The sequence below is a fragment of the Pleurodeles waltl genome, chromosome 4_2, assembly GCF_031143425.1.
Source record: "Pleurodeles waltl isolate 20211129_DDA chromosome 4_2, aPleWal1.hap1.20221129, whole genome shotgun sequence".
NCBI classification, from domain to species: domain Eukaryota; kingdom Metazoa; phylum Chordata; class Amphibia; order Caudata; family Salamandridae; genus Pleurodeles; species Pleurodeles waltl.
The window spans coordinates 11,121,683-11,144,933 of NC_090443.1; the positions used below are offsets into that span (position 1 = coordinate 11,121,683).

Genomic DNA, 23,251 nt, shown 5'->3' on the forward strand with positions numbered 1-23,251 from the left:
TCGTCTATTGCTATTTGCACAGTTTTTTATTGCTTTCTATGCCTATTTCTGATTACTAGTGTACATATCTAGTGTGTTACCTCCTATTGGAGAGTTCGCTCTCAAGTATGTTTTGGTAATTGTGTCACTAAAATAAAGTACCTTTATTTATGTAACACTGAGTGTTTTCTTTCATATGTGTAAGTGATGTGTGACTACGGTGGTATTGCATGAGCTTTGCATGTCTCCTAGATAAGCCTTGGCTGCTCATCCACAGCTACCTCAAGAGAGCCTGGCTTCTAGACGCTGCCTACACTACACTAATAGGGGATACCTGGACCTGGTATAAGGTGTAAGTACCTTAGGTACCCACCACACACCAGGCCAGCTTCCTACATTACTGCATTCCAAAACTTCATGCCCAAACAAGCAAGTGCATAAAGTAATCGGGTAGTGAAGAAGGTATGGATGACAGAATTGACAAAACTTTGGTTATTTGTACAACTCACCAAAATTACACATCAGCGAAATCTTTGTTTTCAATACACCCCTTTGTGAAATGTTGCATACTTTCCCCCCCTCAAGGCATGGAGTCTTGAGAAACAGATTGCAGATTCTGTTGAACATTGCTAAAACAAACATTTACAGTTTCAGATTGGATACAGAGAAGAACTGACCTTTAAAAATAAAAAACGAGATTATTTCGGACAATATAGAAGAATCGCGAAGTAACTAGAAATATTCCCTAGGTCTTATCTGTTTAGCTATGCCATCCTGTCAAGAACCACCATCCATGTTTTCAGCACATCACACAAACACAAGGTTTATTTCATGAAACTTTTTTTTTTATTACAAATTCCAAACATATGGGTATATAATTCAAAAATGGTCAGGACTTAATACATACAAAATAGGCCCGGGAGGTTTGTATATACTCTAATCATTCCACCAAGGCCAGCTTACAGATTGCAAGAAACAAATATCCACTTATGAACACTACACTAAAATGGCAAAATACTAACATGGTGAATCTTTAAAGAGCATCCTGTCTTTTTATTCAACCGTTCATAGGTTTCATCAAGTTTATGCATCTATGATGCGTTTTGTTTTCCATACAGCTGAGTGGGAAGGGGGATATGGTACATAGGACAGAAAAATGTAGCATAATCCAATAAGTGAACTACTTGAATGGCCTTATTTGTTGAGCAGACTCCTTGAAGAGAGAGTTCTATTTAAATTTAATATGCAGGCTATATTTGTTTTTGATCTGTTTCACCATTTGGTTTGCTTTTATAAAAAACAAATGGGTTGGCTCTAATAAAATTAGTTTCACATCCATCACCCTTGTGGGCTTGCTAGGAGAGACCTCTTGAAAACACCCGTTGGACATATCTCAGACTGGAAACGTCAACATGGTCTCCAAGTCTCAGAATGTGATCTCACAAGCGGTATCTGCAGGAAGGCAGGTGGCCTACTCCACTAAATGTAGTGGACAAAATGTCGGAATAATAAAAAGAGCAACACACTAAGAACAACGAAGAACGACTGAAAACTTGATGCAATATCAAAAAAACATAAATATTGGTATGGGGGGCCCTGATTCATCTAGGAGGAAGGTTGAGGGGGTGGTGGGGTCTTCGCAGCTGCCTGTGCCACAAGGACACTATGTCTGACCATAAAGTGGTATTGAACTTCTCAGCAAGAAGGAACATTAGGAAAACCCTGAGGCACTCTAAGCATGGTATGAAAGGTGACCTACTCTATAAGATTTCCAGACAGCAGGTATATTTGGAAATCTGCATGAACTGGCCAATTCAGGGACACGTTTAGTATCTGGCACAAAACATTCTGTACATCAGAGGGTCAACAGCAAATCCGCATAAGAATTCAGTTTATGCCTTGCCCTCACTTCTCGGTTGAGTGTCTCTATGTAAAGACAGTAGTGTGGGAATTGGTTTAAAAACAGATTATCTAAAGCTTCGAAATCGTTCACTGCTGTTGATTTATACAGATTTAGCCTCTCACGTCTGGTATTTAAAGCAATTAGGAAAGATTTTTTTAAATGGGAAAGGCAAATGCCCACCAGCACCACCGCATAGCAGAAAAACAAACAAAGTAAGGCTCTCTTCTCATCACCTACAGAGAATACAAAAAGTGCCCTTCCTCCACTCCATACTATAAGCTACAAACTTCAACAAAGAAAAGGGATTTTCTTTTCAGACACAAGTGCAAAAATAAAAAATCCACAGACAAAGTGATGTAACAGCAAATTGTACAAGGTCACATTGTTTCTATGCCTTACAAGGTTTTTGAAACGTTCCTGAACAGAGGCTTTCCCGAAAGGCTCCGAATTCTCCTTATAAAAGTTTAATTCTTCTAGTTACTTTTCTGACCTGTTATATAGGGTCCGCAGTAGTTATTTCTCTTTGGACTGCAGTTGGGTACTTGTAAACTACTTGCGATTAAAAGGCCAAACCATACAAACATCACTGGGCTAGAGGCACTTTAACAATAGAAACATACTTTTCAGGATAAAAAATTGTTAAGTCTACAGCTGGAAACTGAAATTGTACGTTGTTAAATATGAAGTTAACCCATTAGCCTCAATCCCTTCAGCTGTGAAGCTGTTGATTGAAAGAGGTGGAAAATGTGCAATGATCCAACAGAAAAGTAGATTGTCCTTTTCTTTGCTGTCAGTATACAATGCTGTAAGAGAGGGACGTTTATTTTTTCCACCTCAAGTGGAAAATGGGAAGGCACAAAGAGGTGGGAAAGAAAGGAAGGTAAAAGTGTCGACTCATTTGCTTTGCGCTAGTCCTTCGTTTTTCTTGTTGAGAAGCTTTTTCAGATCAGCGGACATGAAGTATGGCCGGTCTGCAGATCCATCGTTTCGTTCCAGGTCTTCCACTGCAGACAGGACCCCCCCACAATAAGTAAAAAAAAATAAATAAAAAAAAACCAAAGAAACTGAAAACTCAAAATGAAATCAAATTAATATGAAACAAGGCATACAACAGTGTTTCATTGGGAGAAGGCACTGGTAATCTGGTTAGGAAAATGGCGTGCATATTAATGTAAGCTCAGGTGACCACAGTGAGACTCTTGCATTGGGGTGAATAAACACAGATAACGAAATACAAGACAATTGTTAACAAGATTATAAACGAGTGCAAAGTGTGTCAAAAGGTACAGAGCTTGTTGCAGAACAGGAAGAGACGTAGAAGGGCGTTTCTGGACCTCTCCACTTCAGACAGAGGTAGGTAGGGTCATCGGCAACATAACATTGAATTCTTTTTATAGCAAATGGCTTCAGGCCCAGACAGTATACTATCCCAGCCCTTGGGGGCAGAGTTCCTGGAGGCTGCTATGGCGGCAGCAAGAATTTGTGGGTTAGCTTTAGAGCTGCCATCCTTGCATAAACATGTTTAGAGTGGGCTTTCCACCTATTTCGCACAGTGATTCAAGATTCAGTCAGCACTGCAGGAGTTGAGTAGTGCACTATGAACTAGCCCAGAGGCCACAGCCTGGTATATTAATGCATACGATTAACTGTTGTTCGGCGAGCCACTGCACAGGTAGTTCATGGTTGTTATATGGACACATTGTGCAAAACTCAAATGCTGCCACATTCGATCAGTTTTTCATGGCACAAATTATTTCTAGAGGTAGGGTGAGAGGAGGAAAGGGGACTTGGCTCTCACATCAGAGGTTTGCAAGACTTCACCATTGATTTGGGAAGAGCAGGTTAACAGAAATTGGTATGAATACCTCAGCTGGTCTGAGCCAGGGAACAACGATGTGGCATTCACAATGGAAATGTTATTACTCTTCTAAATAATAGAGCCAAATTTGGACGCCTGGAGAGTTCATATATTGGTCATGCATTCTACAGGAAGCTCATTGCTGGCTATGAGGCAGACTTGGAACAGTCTATGCTGTCCAACATGCGGTCAGCAGGGTTGGATTACAATGGTCTTACTTTGTCAGTTCCACAATTTTTAGAAGACTGCATGGTCAAAACCACAATCGTCCTGGTGTATGAGTGGCACCCACCCTCACTGTGTGCCTTCAACCAGCCTTACACCTGTGGTCCATCCAATCTTATGCATCAAGACCCTTTTGCTGGAGTAGGCTGCAGACAATTAAATGGCACCTGTGACCTAGCATTGGAGGGGGTCACTGCTGCCGTGGTGTGGGTCTGTTCATTCCCGTGGTGACGAAAATACCCTCTGCCTTCTTCATCCTTTGTTATCTAGCGAGCAGAGGAGCTGCAAGGACCCATGCTCCTGTAGACCATGGACAAGTAAGGTTTATAGGTCTTCGAGGATGCCTCTAACAAGAGGGGCAGTGGTGTTTGTTGAAACTGACTCCATAGAACCAAAGTGACCGATCCATTATGTAAACTATAACCCAGTGGTCTCTACCACCACCTATAGAGAAAAATGTTTGCACTACCTCAAAATTAAACTACACAATGAAGCAATATAGGGACAGATGGGAGCATAATATTCTTGGCAATGTCAAAACAAGTCGGTGGGCCACACGTTCCCACTGCTGTCTTCCAGTGGCTAGGATGTCTGAAAACAGACTTCTGCAGGTGACGAACTCTGTCCCAGGATCATCCACCTTCTTTCCACCTTTCCACCTCAATCTCTTATTCTTGGCTTTCTAATGCCTTTGACGTCTCAGTGTCCTTCTTCAAAAAGATCTCAGTCAGCTCTGGGGACATGAAATAAGGCCGCTCCAAAGATCCGTTGTTTCTCTCCAGGTCATCACCTGGCAGTTTGGATGGTGTCGGAGGACAGAGGGTTAGGGAGAGCACAATGTGCAGTCGGGCCCAGAGGCAGGAAGAAACAGATGATTAGGAAATGTTAAGTGGAGGGAAACGGAGGAAATGCAGAGCAGGTCAACGAAGAGCATTAAGAGTGGAAAAGAAAGAAAGGAAAAAAGGACAGTTAGCTAAAGGTACCACCAGAGGTAAGATCACTGAGACACAGCACAGAGGCTAGACAGGAAAACCCAAGAGGGGCTGGAGACAGGGAAACAGTCCTCTCAGGAATATGCCCCCATCCCACACCAGCTGTCGCACTCAAGGTACTTACATCCTATCCCCCCAACCCCCAGTAATACAATGGGGCATTCCATGGCTTATCCATTGCTTGCTGCAGGAAGATTGTGGAAAACTGGCGGGGTTGGTGGGAGTGGGGATTGCTGACAGGGAGCATGGTGATCACCGAACAAAATCAAATATTTTTTTTTCCAACGACTAAAGCATTTTCATTTTATGTGATATTCACCACTGTTTATTCTAAATTTCAATAAGATGTTCCCAAAACACTCCTCATTATTAAGTTTGGGAGTTTCGTCAAAGTTATATGTTATTTTATTTGTAGTTAAGGTTACAGTATAACAACCTTGGCTTTTAATGATAATGTTTGAAACCTTTCCTTTTCTAGGTTATTTAAATGGTCTTTTTATTAACCTTTAAGATTATTCTCTTCATTGCTAGTTTTAGTACCAATGATTGAGTGCCCTACTAGTAACACTGTACTAAGGCCGTGAAGCGATGTGCAGTCCCACTCGACTAGACAGAAAAATAGATAAACTGGTGAGGCTGTTTGAGGTGGCAAATTAATGTTTGGTAGTTTACCTTTAACCTGCGTGACGGAAGGCACTGCTTCAAGGCCATCAAACACTTAAGGCATTTTGCAAGTTGGGTTTTTAGAAAAGAAGATCCTAAGCACATCAAGCAAGGTAGATAGGAGTAGGGTAATATTGTCTGAAGGTGAAAGGGGCATGGCCATAAAGGTCTTTCTGAACCAATTAACAGTCTGACGTGTTTTGCACCACAATAAACCACTGAAGAGATCAGCAAAGTTCAGAAACATGGCCGCGTTTTAACCCTTCCTTACTAGTATTAGTTGTTGTGGGCCATTTGGCACTGCTGAATAAAATGAAAAGGGAACTATAGATAAAAAAAACACGGCAGTAGTAAAGATGAGATTTGGTAGGAGCCTCGGTGACCATATATCCATCCTTATTCATTGCTCACACCTGCTCCCTCGGATAAGAAAAAGGTTAAAATAACATAAGGCGGTGACTGTATCCTGATGCATTGAAGGTTTTGGCTTCATGATTAAAGGATATTCTTGAAACAAAGACTTACATCTTTGCACCTGCTTAGCAATCGGTTTCACAGCACTGTCTTTAAATTTATTGGCTGCTCACTGTGAACTAATGAGTTAAAAGGAAATCTAGCTGCATGAATATTCTTTTGAGTGGAGGTGAAGATAGGCAAAGAGTAAAAACCAAAGGAAATTCCACTATGTCTGCCAGAATGGTAAAACGTGGCAAGTGTTATTGCTCAGGGTGGGGGCAGATAGAGGCGTTGGGTGAGCTTTTTTGAGATAGTCCCAAGAAAATTATTGGTGGTCAGGTGTCTTAGGACTTCTCACTCCTTAGCAGGTTTTGAGTCGAGACCCACTAGTGTCATTGAGTTTTAAGGTTGGATCACCCTATATTTGGTTCAACATTCAGGTTATAAATTGGTCCCCATTATTACCCTTTAATATGAATGTGATGAACTAATATCCATTACTTGCCGTAACTTGAAAGTTACAAAATGTTTCCTGTAATTTGTCTTATTGAAACGTGTTACAACTTTTGCATGCCCTATATTTGACAACTGAGATATCCACCAATGTTACTTTTGGATGTAAATTTAGAAATCACTAGCCATTATTTGTCAGTTTAAAAACAAATAGGGTTCTAATATGCTCTCCAATTGTGCGTTCAATTGTAAGCCAATATGATCTGCTCCAGACGTTGCTGCACAACCCAAACGTATCCTAAGAAGACTAGTATACTACTGTGCCACCTCATTTACCCTGGGCTTGTTGTAATGGATGGGAACTGTTACCCAGACTCATTTTCCTGGTGGAAGGAGTACTTATACTTACAGAAGCACAGGAAGAGTGTGTCCACACACATTCCATAAACGCTGAAGAATCCATGAGCAATGAGGTAGGAGCCGAGAATCACTGTCTGTGAAAGAACAACAAACAATAGCCATGTGAAGCATAATCACACTCTACAATACCCACCAAAAACAATATTAACTGTGATTAACCAAAGGGATCGCCCAAAATGTATCTTCTCCCCCCACCCACAACGCACGGTTTAAACAAATCTCAACTGAAATGTGGCCACAGGGCCAGCCAGCAAAAGGTCAAACCCAAGTCCCCAGAATGAAGGCCCAGGGACCCTGCTGGCTGTCCTGCTTGTTAAATGGAAGTGGTGTCAGCAATAGGTGAGAGGTGTGTCACTCAGTCTTCCTCGTCCAACAGCAATGAAGGCTGAGGAGACCGGATCAGACAGGTGCTGTTCAATAGGCTCTTCGTGAACACAAATTGTTTAGCAACGATCACGGTTCAGAGGAATTATTGGAGTGTTAGTGGAGCTCCGATTATCGATTTAGTAGTAAATCTTCCAATGATGTTTAGGAGGTACAAAAGGCAATAATGGTAGACTGATTTTATAACTTAGTCCAAACTTTGTTATGCTGATGTCTTGTGTTTGCAGGCAGCCCTGTGAGCAGGAAGCATGTTGGGGATGGCTACACCCCTGGACTGCGAGCAGTCATGCGTGGCCCAACAAGAGACAGTCCAAATTGGAGTAATTTATGATCTGGAGGAAAACAAGTTGAAAAAACAGGTTCAAATGAGCCCTTTTAGTAAACCTTGTTCCTTGAAATTTTCAGAATGAATGCCTTTCACTAGGTTGCAAATTACAACCAGAAGGGTGCCTTTCATGTTGACAGGTATTCCTTTATCTTGATCCACTAGTCCTTGGAGGCAGAGAATGCATGCCAATGGACCCCGCTCTCCCCTCCCATTCGAAACGCTCACCCTTCCTTTCTCTGACATGTCCGTCTGGCTTTACTTAATCACTTATTTTTGAGCCTCCAACTTACAAAACCTCAACTGGCTTTTTGCCCCCGTCACTCAATCTCACTTCCACCATATCCAGATTACCAGCTGGGCACACTTTTATTAATCTAAACTCTTATTTCCCCATTTATTTCAATTCGCTCACCCCTCCTCCCGTCAGTGACATTTATGGAATTTATTTTTGATAATTCAACAAAATGTCTTTTCCTAAGAACTGCATTTTGGTCATTCGGATTCTCCAGTTTCGCTTCTCCAAGTTCTTGTTTTCATGTGAAAAATGTAAATGTCTTTCATGGACTGAAGCCATTAACTAGGTCTGAAATAGCTCACCCTAGAGAAGAAACTAATTATCACCATAAAGGTATGAACTGCATTAATGTTCAAAGTAGAAAATACACAGTAAAAAGTATGCCCATTTATACAGAAAAGTGTAAGTTATTTGAATATATAAAGATACTTTGAATTGCTTTTAGATTCAATTTTGTAAAGCTTGTAGGTTCGATGCTGAGCCCTTCCGTGGCCCTTGATCAAATGGCAAGTACTCACCATGATTGGGATCCAATAGTAATTAAGAGGTGGTGCTGTGTCCTTTATGAGGTTTATCCGATTGGTGAAGAAAAAGAATGCGAGGATACCTGGGAACACAAAACACATAGGTAGCTAGAGACCTCTCACTACAGAAATGCTTCAAAGGATGCAAACGCAGGCAGTAGCTAACCCAACAAGATGGGCATTCTCAGGGGATTTAGGTTCAATCTCTGTGTCATTTTCTTTCATGTCATAAACGATGTGGATTGGACTGTGGGCTGTAATACATTATGTTTGCCACACATGTCTTTTTTAAGAGCTCATGAGGCAATACTGTCCCCAGCAGGTCACAAATCATAGGAGGACACTCATGTGAACCACTCTCCTTTCCACCATCCTCCAACCACATTCCAACTTTGTTTACAACTTTGTGTCCCGACCATGTAAGACCTTTCTTCCACATATTCTCTACCTTTGCTTTGCACCTTGACAACGCAGACATGTGCCAAACTCTACCATCACTCAATTTTGCAGAATTATTGAAAACTTCTTCCACACTCAAAGGCGGAGAAAATCTGTCATGACACTTTCCCATACATTTGCTACTTTTAACTCTCACAACATCACCCACACTTAGTCTGACCTCCTTACCTTTATGTATAGCATCATTTTTCTTACATTTCTTCTGTGCTCTTTCAATGTTTTTGCGGATTTCTTTTGGGGACCATTCAACTCTCTTGGCATTTTCTAGCCAACCCACATTATCTTTGGAAATTGGCGTTCTACTCCTCATAAGTTCAAACGGACTCGAATCAGTACTAGCATGCACAGTCACTACAAATGCCCAAACAGTTTTCCAAACCTCCCTTTCCCATACCAATTGGTTGCAACTAGCTAATTGAATAATGCCTTTGAGCACTCGGTTAAACCTCTCAACCGCCCCATTACCCACAGGATGATACATAGAAGTGGTTTAATGCCTAATCCTATTCCTTCTCAAGTACTCAAACTCCAAGGACAGAAATTGAGATCCATTGTCCGACACAATACATTTAGGTAGTCCCTCTCTCACCAAAACCTTGTCCAGAAATGTACTAATACTACAAGAATTAGCCTTCTTTACTACTTATATTTCAGGCCATTTTGTAAAGTGGTCCACCAGTACCAGTACAAACACTTGTCTATCTCCATCACCCACAGGACCCATAACATCAATACCTACTCTTTCCCATGTCATGTTGGAACAAGGAATGAGATGTAAATGTGGATTAAGTGTCACTTGAGTTTTGTTAGACGTCTCGCACAACATACATTCCCTAATTTTCCTTTCCACTTCTTTATCTATCCCAGGCCACCAATACTCCACTCTATTTTCTGTCTGCCCAATACCTAAATGGCCCTCATGCCAAATTTCAAGAAACTTATCTCTTAACATTGTAGGGTGAACCACTCTACCACCACTGACAATCAAATCATTCTCAAAGGATAATTCTTCCTTAACTTCCCAGAAAGGTAACAGAACCTTGTCCACTAACTTCTTCTGAGGCCAACCCTGCATGATCATACTCTGCACCTTCCTTAACGTCTCATCTTGTTCCTGTTCTGCCTTCCATTCTTCACATGTAATACCATGGAAAACACTTTCTTCTACAACAGCCACTCATAAGTCCTAACCCACATTTCTTCCATGTTTCAGTAGGCAAAGGCATCTGACTTAAGAAATCTGCTACAACATTCTTCACTCCAGGCAAATACTGCACATTATAATTATATTCGAAGAGACGTACTGACATTCTAGCCAGTCTTGGAGAAGCTCTGTATAACCCCTTCGTTGTTAATACTTTCACCACTGGTTTATGATCACTTCTTAATGTAATCTCATTACCCCAAACATATTGTAAAAAATGTTCCAAAGCCCATACACATGCCAGTACCTCATGCTCAATGACTGAATATCTTTCTTCAGACAGTCAGGGACCGTGAAGCAAAAGCAATGGTGTACTCTTGTCCATTTTTACTCCTCTGTGTTAGAACCACCCCGATACCTCTACAACTGGCAACTGTGGTGATAATGCAGTGAAGGGTAGGGTCAAAACCTTGTAAAGGGGGTGCCTCACAAACGTCATTTTTGAGTGACTCAAAAGCCTGTTGGCATTCTTTGGACCAGACATATTTGTTTCTTAGTTTGAGTAACTGCCTTAGACCATAAGTTTGATGCAAAAGTCCTAACAAATTTGGCATAAAATTCCACCAATCCCAGAAATGCATGGACTTTATCCTTATTTTGTGGACTTGGCGCATCCCTTATGGCAGTTATGAGTTCTTCTTTAGGTTTGAAGCCATCCGCAGAAACAATATGACCCAAATCTGTTACTTGTTTACAGGCAAATTTACACTTGCTAAACTCAGACGTTAAGCCTTTCTTATCAAGTACATCAAGTACCCGCAATAGAGTTTGGCCATGGTGTTCCTTGGACTTTCCCATAACAAGTATATCATCTTGAAAAATCATAATATTATCCACATTTTCAAAAACGGAATGCATCAACCTCTGAAACATAGCTGCCGCCGATGCTAGGCTAAACGGCACCCTTCTGAACCTATAACATCCAAACGGTATTATAAAGGTGGTCAAACTCCTACTGTCAGGATGTAGTGAAACCTGGTGATATGCCACCTTTAAGTCAATAGATGAAAACCATTTCATTCATTTTGTGCGAGATAACATCTTGTTGATGTGTGGTAAAGGACACTGATCTATAAGTATATTGCTATTAAGATCCGGTAATCAATGCACAATCTTAGAATCCCATTGGCCTTCTTCACTACTACCAACGGAGCCACCCACTCCGAAGATTCGATTGGTTCAATAATCTTTTCATCCTGTAACTTGTCTAACTGCAACTTCACTTCTTTCCTCAAAGAAATGGGATTATGTCTTACCTTATGAACATAAGGTTCAGGATTTTTTAAATTAATCTTATGTCTAAACCCTTCCATTTTACCAATACGACCAGAGAACACATTTAGAAACCTATCTAACACCACCTTGCCAATATCCAGCTCTGATTGAACCGTTAACACTGATTCTGGGTTATTAGGATCCAATACTATTCCCAATGTCCTTGGTTGATTTAACCCAACACAGATGGACCCATGGTGGCAACATAAAATTTTCCTAAGGTTTTTCTATTTTTGTATTGAAATTTCAACTCCTTAAAACCTAACAGCTTAATAATCTTCCCTGTGAACGTCCTAATAGTAATGTCTGGTACACATAACTTATTACCCAAGTTTTGTTTAAATTTCCTTTTCCACTCATCCTTATTAACAATTGTATAAGGTGAACCTGAATCAACCACTATAGATATATTCACTCCACCCAAGGTTATCTCACACATAGGTTTTTTCCTTCTTTTTTTACCTCTTCCACCGTGTGCAACACAGTGTTTTCATTTTCACCATCCACACACAATACACACATACTAAATTCATCCTCCTCCGATGTGCTATTGTCATCTAGTTCTAGTACAGTACCACCCCCACCAGTTTTCTTTTGGCAAACTCTCTGAAAATGCCCAGTTACACCACACTTTGCACATTTTTGTTTCCTAACTGGGCACCATTTATCATTAGCAAGGTGCTCACAACTTCCACACCTATAACATCTCCTTCTATTATCATTACTAAAACCTTTCCGTTCTACTTCTGTTTTCCGATACTCTTTTTCTTTTGATCCTTAGACAATCTTTCTCCTTTAACTCTTGCAACTACAGCAACTTCACTTTTACTTTCCAATAATACTGTTTTGGCACATCTTCCTGTTAATTCTGCTCTTTTAACAATTTCAATTACTTCTTGCAAGGAACTCTCTCCTTTAGCCCATAAATTGTATTGAATGCTTGTATTTGATGACTGCATGACAACCTGATCCCGAACAAGTTCATCATGCAGATTGCCGAATCTACAGTTAATTGCCAAAGTTCTTTAATGCAGAAATGTAATCTTCAACTAGTTTATCTTTCCCTTGTTTTCTATTAAAGAATTTGTAACGGTGAACAGCAACGCAAACTGTAGGTCTGTAATAGTTATTCAAATCTTGGAGTGCGTTCACATACACGTCTCCTTGGCCCTCTTGCCTTGGTTTTTTTGTTTATATTGTTTAACACTTTCAATCTACCAGGACCTAAGCAATGTAAAAGAATTTTATTTTTTTTCTCTGCTGTAAGTTTCGCTTCATCATCAATGGCTGATATATTATTTTTGAAATATGCACACTATTCTTCCCACTTCGAAATTGATACACCAGAAAATGGTATAAAAGGTTGTGGAGGTGACAAGTTCCAGGTGTTGCCAGAAGCCATACTCTTACTACAGCAGAAATTCCACAGTAAATAATAATATTGATGTGTCTTCCTCAATACTTAAAAGCAGGCTTCTTTTATTTTTGTTTGTTTTTGTAATTTTTTTTATAGTAAATATGTTTAAACATAAAAAAAAGTAAGACAGTCACAGTACCGTTAAGTCGTTTTATTCTCAGAAGTTGCAGAATCCTTGTAAGTACTGCGTATGCGCTCGATCCAAAATCGCGGCACCTCAAGTCCACAAATATTTTACTTCCACATTGTACGCAGGAAGAATTGCCCCGTTCTCCGTATCCACCCGATCGAAAATGGCGGCACGTTGACGTTATACTCACGCAAAATGGCTGCACATACAAGTGGTTCACGTTCCACTTACGTGAACCGCATATGACGTATGTGTTCCAAGAGAGCCGTTGAAATTTGCTTACAGGATAACAAGCCAATTCAATGCGAAATTGAGAAAAAGATAACACACAACCGGGCTCGATCCAGATGAGCGACTATCCAGGTAAGAAACATAAAATCAATCCAGTAGAAACTTGCTGCACTGACGGTGGTTGCTTAACATAGCGCTGACCCACACCAAAGGTTCGTTGAAAATTCCTCCAACTCGTCGCGACTTCTGTAAAGTTGGCTCCGCCACAAGTATTTTGTTGAATATATATTTATTGTATAAATCTCAGCTTTACAACGAGGAAGACACCCAGTAACAGCAAGCTACAACTGCCACCGCTCTCAGTCACCGATCTGGAATCCCACCACATCACACATGACAAGTACTGGCATTCCAGAGCGGAGTAGGGCAATTGACAATCTAGAGTGGATAACAGCCAACACTACAGCTACCCATGGTTAACATTTTTTTAAAAAAAAAATAAGAATCAAGAAGCCCCCCACAATTCAAGACCTCCCAGAGATTTTTCCCCCATCAATTGAGTACTGCACAGAACAAAAGTATTCCACTTTGAGGAAAATTCAGAATGAGAATTCAGAAATTCCCTACCTAGGCTAGGACATCAAGTAGTTGGGAAATTTAATACTGCTTAAGAGCAAGCAATCGTAATGTTTATTAGAACTAATCACAACTGATTCTCAATGCAGGAAACTCACCTACATATACTTTCTTTCAGCAGGTCTCCAGTGGTGAATATGTCACTGAGCTGCCGTTTTCCCTCCCTGCTCTCTGTACCCATTTGTTTTTCAATTCGCCTTTCTATGGACTTCCTTTGTTTCAGTAAGGGCGGCATCACAATGGTTATGGGCAATGATCTGGAACTGCTCCCATTTCCATGGGCCGTATTTTTTTAAAAATAATTTTTACTACGGGGGGCTTCCTAGCATAACTCTGCCATCCCAAAGTTCCCCACTCTCTCACCACTCACTTTACACACTTTTCCTGCAGTGAAAAGCAGGCGAGAATTATTCTAGCCTTGCACTGGCAAGGCTGCATACATTCACAATCATCTTGTGGTCACATGGAAAAATTCTCCTATCATTAAAGACAAGTTGTAAATACCGTCAACCCCACAAAGGAAAATTTCCCAAGAAACACCAGAAATTACTAATAGTGCATTAAATGCCCTTTTGTAGGTAACCTTTGTCTCAAAGATGTAAACTGCAATACCCTTTCCCAAGAGAAGAAATAAAGATTAGTCTTTAATCAAGAGAGCATATTTGTTCATGAGGAGCAGTCCCAACTAAAGGCCTCATTACGAGTGTGGTGGTCACACTCGCTTTGATGTTCGGACCGCCGCACCCAAAGCGGTCCGACCGCCAAATTACAGCCATGGCAGATGGACCCACCAGAGGACTCCCATTCCCGCTGGGAACAGGGTTCCAGATGATATGACAGCAGTCAGAGTTGTACTCTGCCAGGGCAGTGCTGAACTCCGTGCTGCACTCAGCACCACCTGACTGACTAAAACTCCCCTCACCGCAAGCCTTTCCATGGCAGTCCGACCGGCATGGAAAGTCTGGCAGTGAGGGTGTGCTGGAGGCCACAGGAGGGGGCCCCTGCCCAGCACCATTGGAATGTACACTGCCTGCATTCCAAGGCTGCAGGTCGGACCCCTATGTGCTATGAGATAGCACTCGGCTCCTTTCAGGGAGCAGAGTGCTGTCTTGTAGAACTGTTCCTGTTGGTCTGACTGGTAGGAACACTCAATTGCAATGTTCCCGCCAGTCAGCTTGGCGGGAACATTGTAATGGGGGGGGGGGGGGGGGGCGTTGGGCATCCTCTCCACGAGTTTGGCGGTCCAGCGGTGGGACTGCCAAACTCTTAATAAGGCCATTAGTATATAACACTGAAAATGAGAGGCTGACAGAGTTAGACCTCAGGGAAGTCAGCATTTAATATTGCACAGAAGGAACATGACTCACTGAGCACAAACTTGAAAGACTATTAAGTCACAAATTACTTTAAGGACTTCACATATTGCAATCTAATACTACTGGCTATGTTTCAAATTCAAAATTTATCATTTGGGGAGATTTATATATATGGAAAATGTCACTTACCCAGTGTACATCTGTTCGTGGCATTAGTCGCTGCAGATTCACATGCTGTGCACATCCCGCCATCTGGTGTTGGGCTCGGAGTGTTACAAGTTGTTTTTCTTCGAAGAAGTCTTTTCGAGTCACGAGACCGAGGGACTCCTCCCATTTCGACTCCATTGCGCATGGGCGTCGACTCCATCTTAGATTGTTTTCCCCGCAGAGGGTGAGGTAGGAGTTGTGTATGCTAGTAATAGTGCCCATGCAATGGAGTGAATGCGTATGTACATAATGAAGTTTCAAGTAATATATTTACAAATGTACAAATGTTTAAGATCTACTTCTAAATGGCTACAGGCTCCCGGGGAGGCGGGTGGGCGCATGTGAATCTGCAGCGACTAATGCCACGAACAGATGTACACTGGGTAAGTGACATTTTCCGTTCGATGGCATGTGTAGCTGCAGATACACATGCTGTGCATAGACTAGTAAGCAGTTATCTCCCCAAAAGCGGTGGTTCAGCCTGTAGGAGTTGAAGTAGTTTGAAATAATGTTCTTAGTACAGCTTGACCTACTGTTGCTTGTTGTGCAGTTAACACATCTACACAGTAGTGCTTAGTAAATGTATGAGGCGTAGACCATGTTGCTGCCTTACATATTTCGTTCATTGGAATATTTCCTAGAAAGGCCATGGTAGCACCCTTCTTTCTGGTTGAGTGTGCCTTTGGTGTAATAGGCAGTTCTCTTTTAGCTTTAAGATAGCAGGTTTGAATGCACTTAACTATCCATCTAGCAATGCCTTGTTTTGAAATTGGATTTCCTGTATGCGGTTTTTGAAAGGCGATGAATAGTTGTTTTGTCTTTCGAATTAGTTTTGTTCTGTCAATGTAGTACATTAGTGCTCTTTTGATGTCTAATGTATGTAGTGCTCTTTCAGCTACAGAATCTGGCTGTGGGAAGAACACTGGTAATTCTACCGTTTGATTCAAGTGGAACGGTGAGATTACTTTTGGTAAAAATTTAGGATTGGTCCGTAGAACAACTTTATTTTTGTGTATTTGAATAAATGGTTCTTGAATGGTAAATGCTTGAATTTCACTCACTCTTCTTAGAGATGTGATGGCAATTAAAAATGCAACTTTCCACGTTAAGTATTGCATTTCACAAGAGTGCATGGGCTCAAAAGGTGGACCCATGAGTCGTGTTAAGACAATGTTGAGGTTCCATGAAGGAACTGGTGGTGTTCTTGGTGGTATAATTCTCTTTAGGCCTTCCATAAACGCTTTTATGACTGGTATCCTAAACAATGAAGTTGAGTGCGTAATTTGCAGGTAAGCTGAAATTGCCGTAAGATGTATTTTAATGGAAGAGAAAGCTAGTTTAGATTTTTGCAAATGTAGTAAGTATCCTACTATCTCTTTTGCAGATGCGTGTAAAGGTTGAATTTGATTATTATGGCAGTAATAAACAAATCTTTTCCACTTATTTGCATAGCAGTGTCTAGTGGTAGGTTTTCTAGCTTGTTTTATGACCTCCATACATTCCTGTGTGAGGTCTAAGTGCCCGAATTCTAGGATTTCAGGAGCCAAATTGCTAGATTCAGTGATGCTGGATTTGGATGTCTGATCTGTTGTTTGTGTTGTGTTAACAGATCTGGTCTGTTTGGCAGTTTGACATGAGGTACTACTGAAAGGTCTAGTAGTGTTGTGTACCAAGGTTGCCTTGCCCATGTTGGTGCTATTAGTATGAGTTTGAGTTTGTTTTGACTCAACTTGTTTACTAGATATGGAAGAAGTGGGAGAGGGGGAAAGTGTACGCAAATATCCCTGACCAGTTCATCCATAGTGCATTGCCCTGAGACTGATGTTGTGGGTACCTGGATGCGATGTTTTGGCATTTTGAGTTTTCTTTTGTTGCAAATAGATCTATTTGTGGCGTTCCCCACATTCTGAAGTAAGTGTTCAGTATTTGGGGGTGAATTTTCCATTCGTGGATCTGTTGGTGATCCCGAGAGAGACTGTCTGCTAACTGATTCTGAATCCCTGGAATAAATTGTGCTATTAGGCGAATGTGGTTGTGAATCGCCCAATGCCATATTTTTTGTGTTAGGAGACACAACTGTGTCGAGTGTGTTCCTCCCTGTTTGTTTAGGTAATACATTGTTGTCATGTTGTCTGTTTTGACAAGAGTGTATTTGTGGGTTATTATGGGTTGAAATGCTTTCAGCGCTAGAAACACAGCTAACAGTTCTAAGTGGTTTATATGAAACTGTCTTTGCTGAATGTCCCATTGTCCTTGGATGCTGTGCTGATTGAGGTGTGCTCCCCACCCTGTCATGGATGCATCTGTCGTTATTACGTATTGTGGCACTGGGTCTTGAAAAGGCCGCCCTTGGTTTAAATTTATACTGTTCCACCATTGAAGCGAGATGTATGTTTGGCGGTCTATCAACACCAGATCTAGAAGGTGACCCTGTGCATGTGACCACTGTGATGCTAGGCACTGTTGTAAGGGCCGCATGTGCAACCTTGCGTTTGGGACAATGGCTATGCATAAGGACATCATGCCTAGGAGTTTCATTACTAATTTGACCTGTATCTTTTGGTTTGGATACATGGCTTGTATTACATTGTGGAATGTTTTGACTCTTTGTGGACTTGGAGTGGCAATTCCTTTTACTGTGTTGATTGTTGCTCCTAGGTATTGCTGTGTTTGACACGGCAGAAGGTGTGACTTTGAGTAATTGATTGAGAAACCTAGTTTGTGTAGGGTTTCTATGACATAATTTGTGTGTTGTGAACACTGTATTTGCGTGTTGGTTTTGATTAACCAATCGTCTAGGTACGGGAACACATGTATTTGCTGCCTTCTGATATGTGCAGCTACTACTGCTAGACATTTTGTAAAAACTCTTGGCGCAGTTGTTATTCCGAATGGCAACACTTTGAATTGGTAATGTATCCCTTGGAATACAAACCTTAGGTACTTTCTGTGTGAAGGATGTATTGGTATATGGAAATATGCATCCTTTAGATCCAGTGTTGTCATGTAGTCTTGTTGTTTGAGCAGTGGGATTACTTCTTGTAATGTAACCATGTGAAAGTGGTCTGATTTGATGTATGTATTTAATATTCTGAGATCTAGTATAGGTCTTAGGGTTTTGTCTTTTTTGGGTATCAGAAAGTACAGTGAGTAAACTCCTGTGTTTAGTTCTTGTTTTGGTACTAATTCTATTGCCTTTTTTTGGAGCAATGCTTGAACTTCTAATCCTAGAAGATTTATATGTTGTTTTGACATACTGTGTGTTTTCGGTGGGACTGTTGGAGGGAATTCGAGACATTCTATGCAATAACCATGCTGGATAATTGCTAGTACCCAAGTATCTGTTGTTATCTCCTCCCAATGTTTGTAAAATTGGCTTAGTCTTCCCCCCACAGGTGTTATGTGATGGGGATGTGTGACTTGTAAGTCACTGCTTATTTTGAGGACTTTTGGGGCTTTGGAATTTTCCTCTATTTTTTTGGAATTGTCCCCCTCTATATTGCCCCCGAAAACTTCCCCGCTGATATTGGCTTTGGTAAGTGGGCCTTGTTTGTGATGTTGTGGTTTCTGTAGGTTGTCCTCGAAACCCTCCCCTAAAAGGTGTTTTGCGAAATGTGCCTCTGCTCTGCGGGGAGTAGAGTGCGCCCATGGCTTTTGCTGTATCAGTGTCTTTCTTGAGTTTATCAATAGCAGTGTCGACTTCCGGCCCAAACAACTGCTGTTCAATAAATGGCATATTTAGCACGGCTTGTTGAATTTCCAGCTTGAAACCTGACGTGCGCAGCCATGCGTGCCTTCTTATTGTTATTGCAGTATTTACTGTCCTTGCAGCCGTATCTGCTGCATCCATTGAAGACCGTATCTGATTATTAGAGATACTTTGTCCTTCTTCCACCACTTGTTGTGCTCTTTTTTGGAACTCCTTGGGTAAGTGTTCTATCAAATGTTGCATCTCATCCCAGTGAGCTCTATCATATCTTGCCAAAAGTGCTTGTGAATTGGCAATGCGCCATTGGTTTGCTGCTTGTGCTGCAACCCTTTTGCCCGCAGCATCAAATTTGCGACTCTCTTTGTCTGGAGGTGGTGCGTCCCCTGAGGTATGAGAGTTTGCTCTCTTACGAGCTGCCCCGACAACTACTGAGTCTGGTGTTAACTGGGTTGTAATATAAACAGGATCTGTTGGCGGTGGCTTGTACTTTTTCTCCACCCTTGGAGTTCTGGCTCGGCCTTTAACAGGATCCTGAAAGATTTGTTTTGAATGTTTTAGCATTCCTGGGAGCATAGGTAGTCTTTGGTATTGGCTATGAGTGGAGGATAGCGTGTTAAACAAAAAGTCATCCTCAATTGGTTCGGAATGCAAGGTGACGTTATGGAAAGCAGCTGCCCTTGCGATCACCTGTGTGTAAGATGTACTGTCCTCAGGAGGGGACGGCCTGGCAGGGTACGAGTCTGGGCTGTTGTCCGATACTGGAGCATCGTAAAGGTCCCATGCATCGGGATCATCTTGACTCATGGCAGTATGAGTCGGGGAGTGCATCAGTGGAGGAGTTGCTACTGGTGATGTGTGCACTGATGGTGGTGGAGACGGTGGTGGAGTTGTTTTCTTTGCCACCTTTGCCTGTGGCTCCTTGTCCTTTTTTTTGAAAGGCAAGTTTTCTTTTTATTTTAATTGGGGCAAGAGTGGTTATCTTCCCTGAGTCTTGATGAATGTGGAGCCTCCTTGGGGTATAGTCTGGCTCTACAGCTTGAAGTTCCTCTCCAAATCTATGTTTTTGCATTTGGGAGGACAATCCTTGTTCCTCTGTATAGGAACCTGTTTTTGGCTCCGAGGCTGGATGTTTCGGAACCGAAACTTTTTCGGACGTCTTTTTAGGCTCCGAAGAAACCTTTGTAATTTTCGGCGTGGTGGTTTCTCGGTGCCGAATTTGTTCGGTGCCGCTGTCACGGTGCCCAAATTTCTCTGAGCCGATGTCTCGGGTCCGAGATTGCTGTGTGGCGGTATCTCGACCGGAGTCGGATGACTTCGACACCAGCGTGCCCTTTTTCAGTGCCTTGGCTCGGTCACCTATTTTTTGGGTTAAGCTATGGCCTGTTGGCGGTGGCGTCCCCTGGGCTTTTGTTGACTTCTCGTGAGTCTTCTGTTTCGACGTCTTACTCACGGTTTTCGGCATTTCTTCGGCCTCGAGCTCTTCTGAGTCCGACTCGTGGACAGAGAAAGCTTCCTCTTCCTCCTCGAAAAGCTCTTGTCCTATCGGCGTTGATGCCATCTGCAGTCTTCTGGCTCTTCGGCCTCTTAACGTCTTTCTGGACCGAAACGCTCGACAGGCCTCACAAGTATCTTCCTTGTGCTCTGGGGACAAGCACAAGTTACAGACCAGATGCTGATCCGTATACGGATACTTGTTATGGCATTTTGGACAGAAGCGGAATGGGGTCCGTTCCATCAGCATTGAAGTCACACGTGGCCAGGCCGACCAGGCCCCGACGGGGGATCGAAAAAACCCCGAAGGGCCACTGGAGCTCTTCAAAATTCGGTGTCGATCTGTTGTAACTAACCCAATACCGAACGCAAACAATACCGACGTTTTTTCCGAGATTCTAACTAACTTTCCGACCCGAAACACGGAGCGAAAAGGAACACGTCCGAACCCGATGGCGGAAAAAAAACCAATCTAAGATGGAGTCGACGCCCATGCGCAATGGAGTCGAAATGGGAGGAGTCCCTCGGTCTCGTGACTCGAAAAGACTTCTTCGAAGAAAAACATGTATCTGCAGCTACACATGCCATCAAACATATATATATATATATATATATATATATATATATATATATATATATATATATATATATGGAAAATGTCACTTACCCAGTGTACATCTGTTCGTGGCATTAGTCGCTGCAGATTCACATGCTGTGCACATCCCGCCATCTGTTGTTGGGCTCGGAGTGTTACAAGTTGTTTTTCTTCGAAGAAGTCTTTTCGAGTCACGAGATCGAGGGACTCCTCCCATTTCAGCTCCATTGCGCATGGGCGTCGACTCCATCTTAGATTGTTTTCCCCCCCAGAGGGTGAGGTAGGAGTTGTATATGCTAGTAATAGTGCCCATGCAATGGAGTGAATACGTATGTACATAATGTAGTTTAAAGTAATATATATATTTACAAATATACAGATGTTCAAGATCAACTTCTAAACGGCTACAGGCTCCCGGGGAGGCGGGTGGGCGCATGTGAATCTGGAGCGACTAATGCCACGAACAGATGTACACTGGGTAAGTGACATTTTCCGTTCGGTGGCATGTGTAGCTGCAGCTACACATGCTGTGCATAGACTAGTAAGCAGTTATCTCCCCAAAAGCGGTGGTTCAGACTGTAGGAGTTGAAGTTGTCAAACAATGTTCGTAGTACTGCTTGGCCTACTGTGGCTTGCTGTGTAGTTAGCACGTCTACACAGTAGTGTTTGGTAAATGTATGAGGCGTAGACCATGTAGCTGCCTTACATATTTCTGTCATTGGAATATTTCCTAGAAAGGCCATGGTAGCACCTTTCTTTCTAGTTGAGTGTGCCTTTGGTGTAATAGGCAGTTCTCTTTTAGCTTTAAGATAACAGGTTTGAATGCACTTAACTATCCATCTAGCAATGCCTTGCTTAGAAATTTGATTTCCTGTATGAGGTTTTTGGAAAGCAATAAATAATTGTTTTGTTTTGCGAATTAGTTTTGTTCTGTCAATGTAGTACATTAATGCTCTTTTGATGTCCAATGTATGTAGTGCTCTTTCAGCTACAGAGTCTGGCTGTGGGAAGAACACTGGTAATTCTACTGTTTGATTTAAGTGGAACGGTGATATGACTTTTGGTAAAAATTTAGGATTTGTTCGTAGAACTACTTTATGCTTGTGTATCTGAATAAATGGTTCTTGTATGGCAAATGCTTGAATCTCGCTTACTCTTCTTAAAGATGTGATGGCAATTAAAAATGCAACTTTCCATGTTAAGTATTGCATTTCACAAGAGTGCATGGGCTCAAAAGGTGGACCCATGAGTCGTGTTAAGACAATGTTGAGGTTCCATGAAGGAACTGGTGGTGTTCTTGGTGGTATAATTCTCTTTAGACCTTCCATAAATGCTTTTATGACTGGTATTCTAAATAGAGAAGTTGAGTGTGTAATTTGCAGGTAAGCTGAAATTGCTGTAAGATGTATTTTAATGGAAGAAAAAGCTAGCTTTGATTTTTGCAAATGTAGTAAGTATCCTACGATGTCTTTGGCAGATGCGTGCAAGGGTTGAATTTGATTATTGTGGCAGTAATAGACAAATCTTTTCCACTTATTTGCATAGCAATGTCTAGTGGTAGGTTTCCTAGCTTGTTTTATGACCTCCATACATTCCTGTGTAAGGTCTAAATGTCCGAACTCTAGGACTTCAGGAGCCAGATTGCTAGATTCAGCGAAGCTGGATTTGGGTGTATGATCTGTTGTTTGTGTTGCGTTAACAGATCTGGTATGTTTGGTAGTTTGACATGAGGCACTACTGAGAGGCCTAGTAGTGTTGTGTGCCAAGGTTGCCTTGCCCATGTCGGTGCTATTAGTATGAGTTTGAGTTTGTTTTGACTCAGCTTGTTTACTAGATATGGAAGGAGTGGGAGAGGGGGAAAAGCGTAAGCAAATATCCCTGACCAACTCATCCATAACGCATTGCCCTGAGACTGATCTTGTGGGTACCTGGATGCGAAGTTTTGGCATTTTGCGTTTTCTTTTGTTGCAAATAGATCTATTCCCCAACTTGCAAAGTAAGTATTCAGTATTTGGGGGTGAATCTCCCATTCATGGATCTGTTGGTGATCCCGAGAAAGATGGTCCGCTAGCTGGTTCTGAATTCCTGGAATAAATTGTGC

General features: G+C 41.8%; 1 protein-coding gene across 4 annotated transcripts in view; it reads right to left on the minus strand.

Annotated features, from left to right (window-relative positions):
- Nucleotides 1–802: 802 nt before the first annotated feature.
- The window catches only part of SLC44A2 (solute carrier family 44 member 2 (CTL2 blood group)), a 314,434-nt gene continuing 291,985 nt past the window's right edge, over nucleotides 803–23,251 (minus strand). For 2 of the 4 annotated variants that reach the window (XM_069230393.1, XM_069230391.1), the window contains exons 20-22: nucleotides 8,475–8,563; nucleotides 6,939–7,023; nucleotides 803–2,886 (exon numbers count right to left, since the gene is read on the minus strand). In XM_069230393.1, the coding sequence (XP_069086494.1) occupies nucleotides 2,777–2,886; nucleotides 6,939–7,023; nucleotides 8,475–8,563 (284 nt within the window). In that variant the 3' untranslated portion in view covers nucleotides 803–2,776. Of the gene's footprint in view, nucleotides 4,756–6,938; nucleotides 7,024–8,474; nucleotides 8,564–23,251 lie in introns of all 4 variants that reach the window. The other 2 variants (XM_069230392.1, XM_069230394.1) reach the window with 1 other exon arrangement.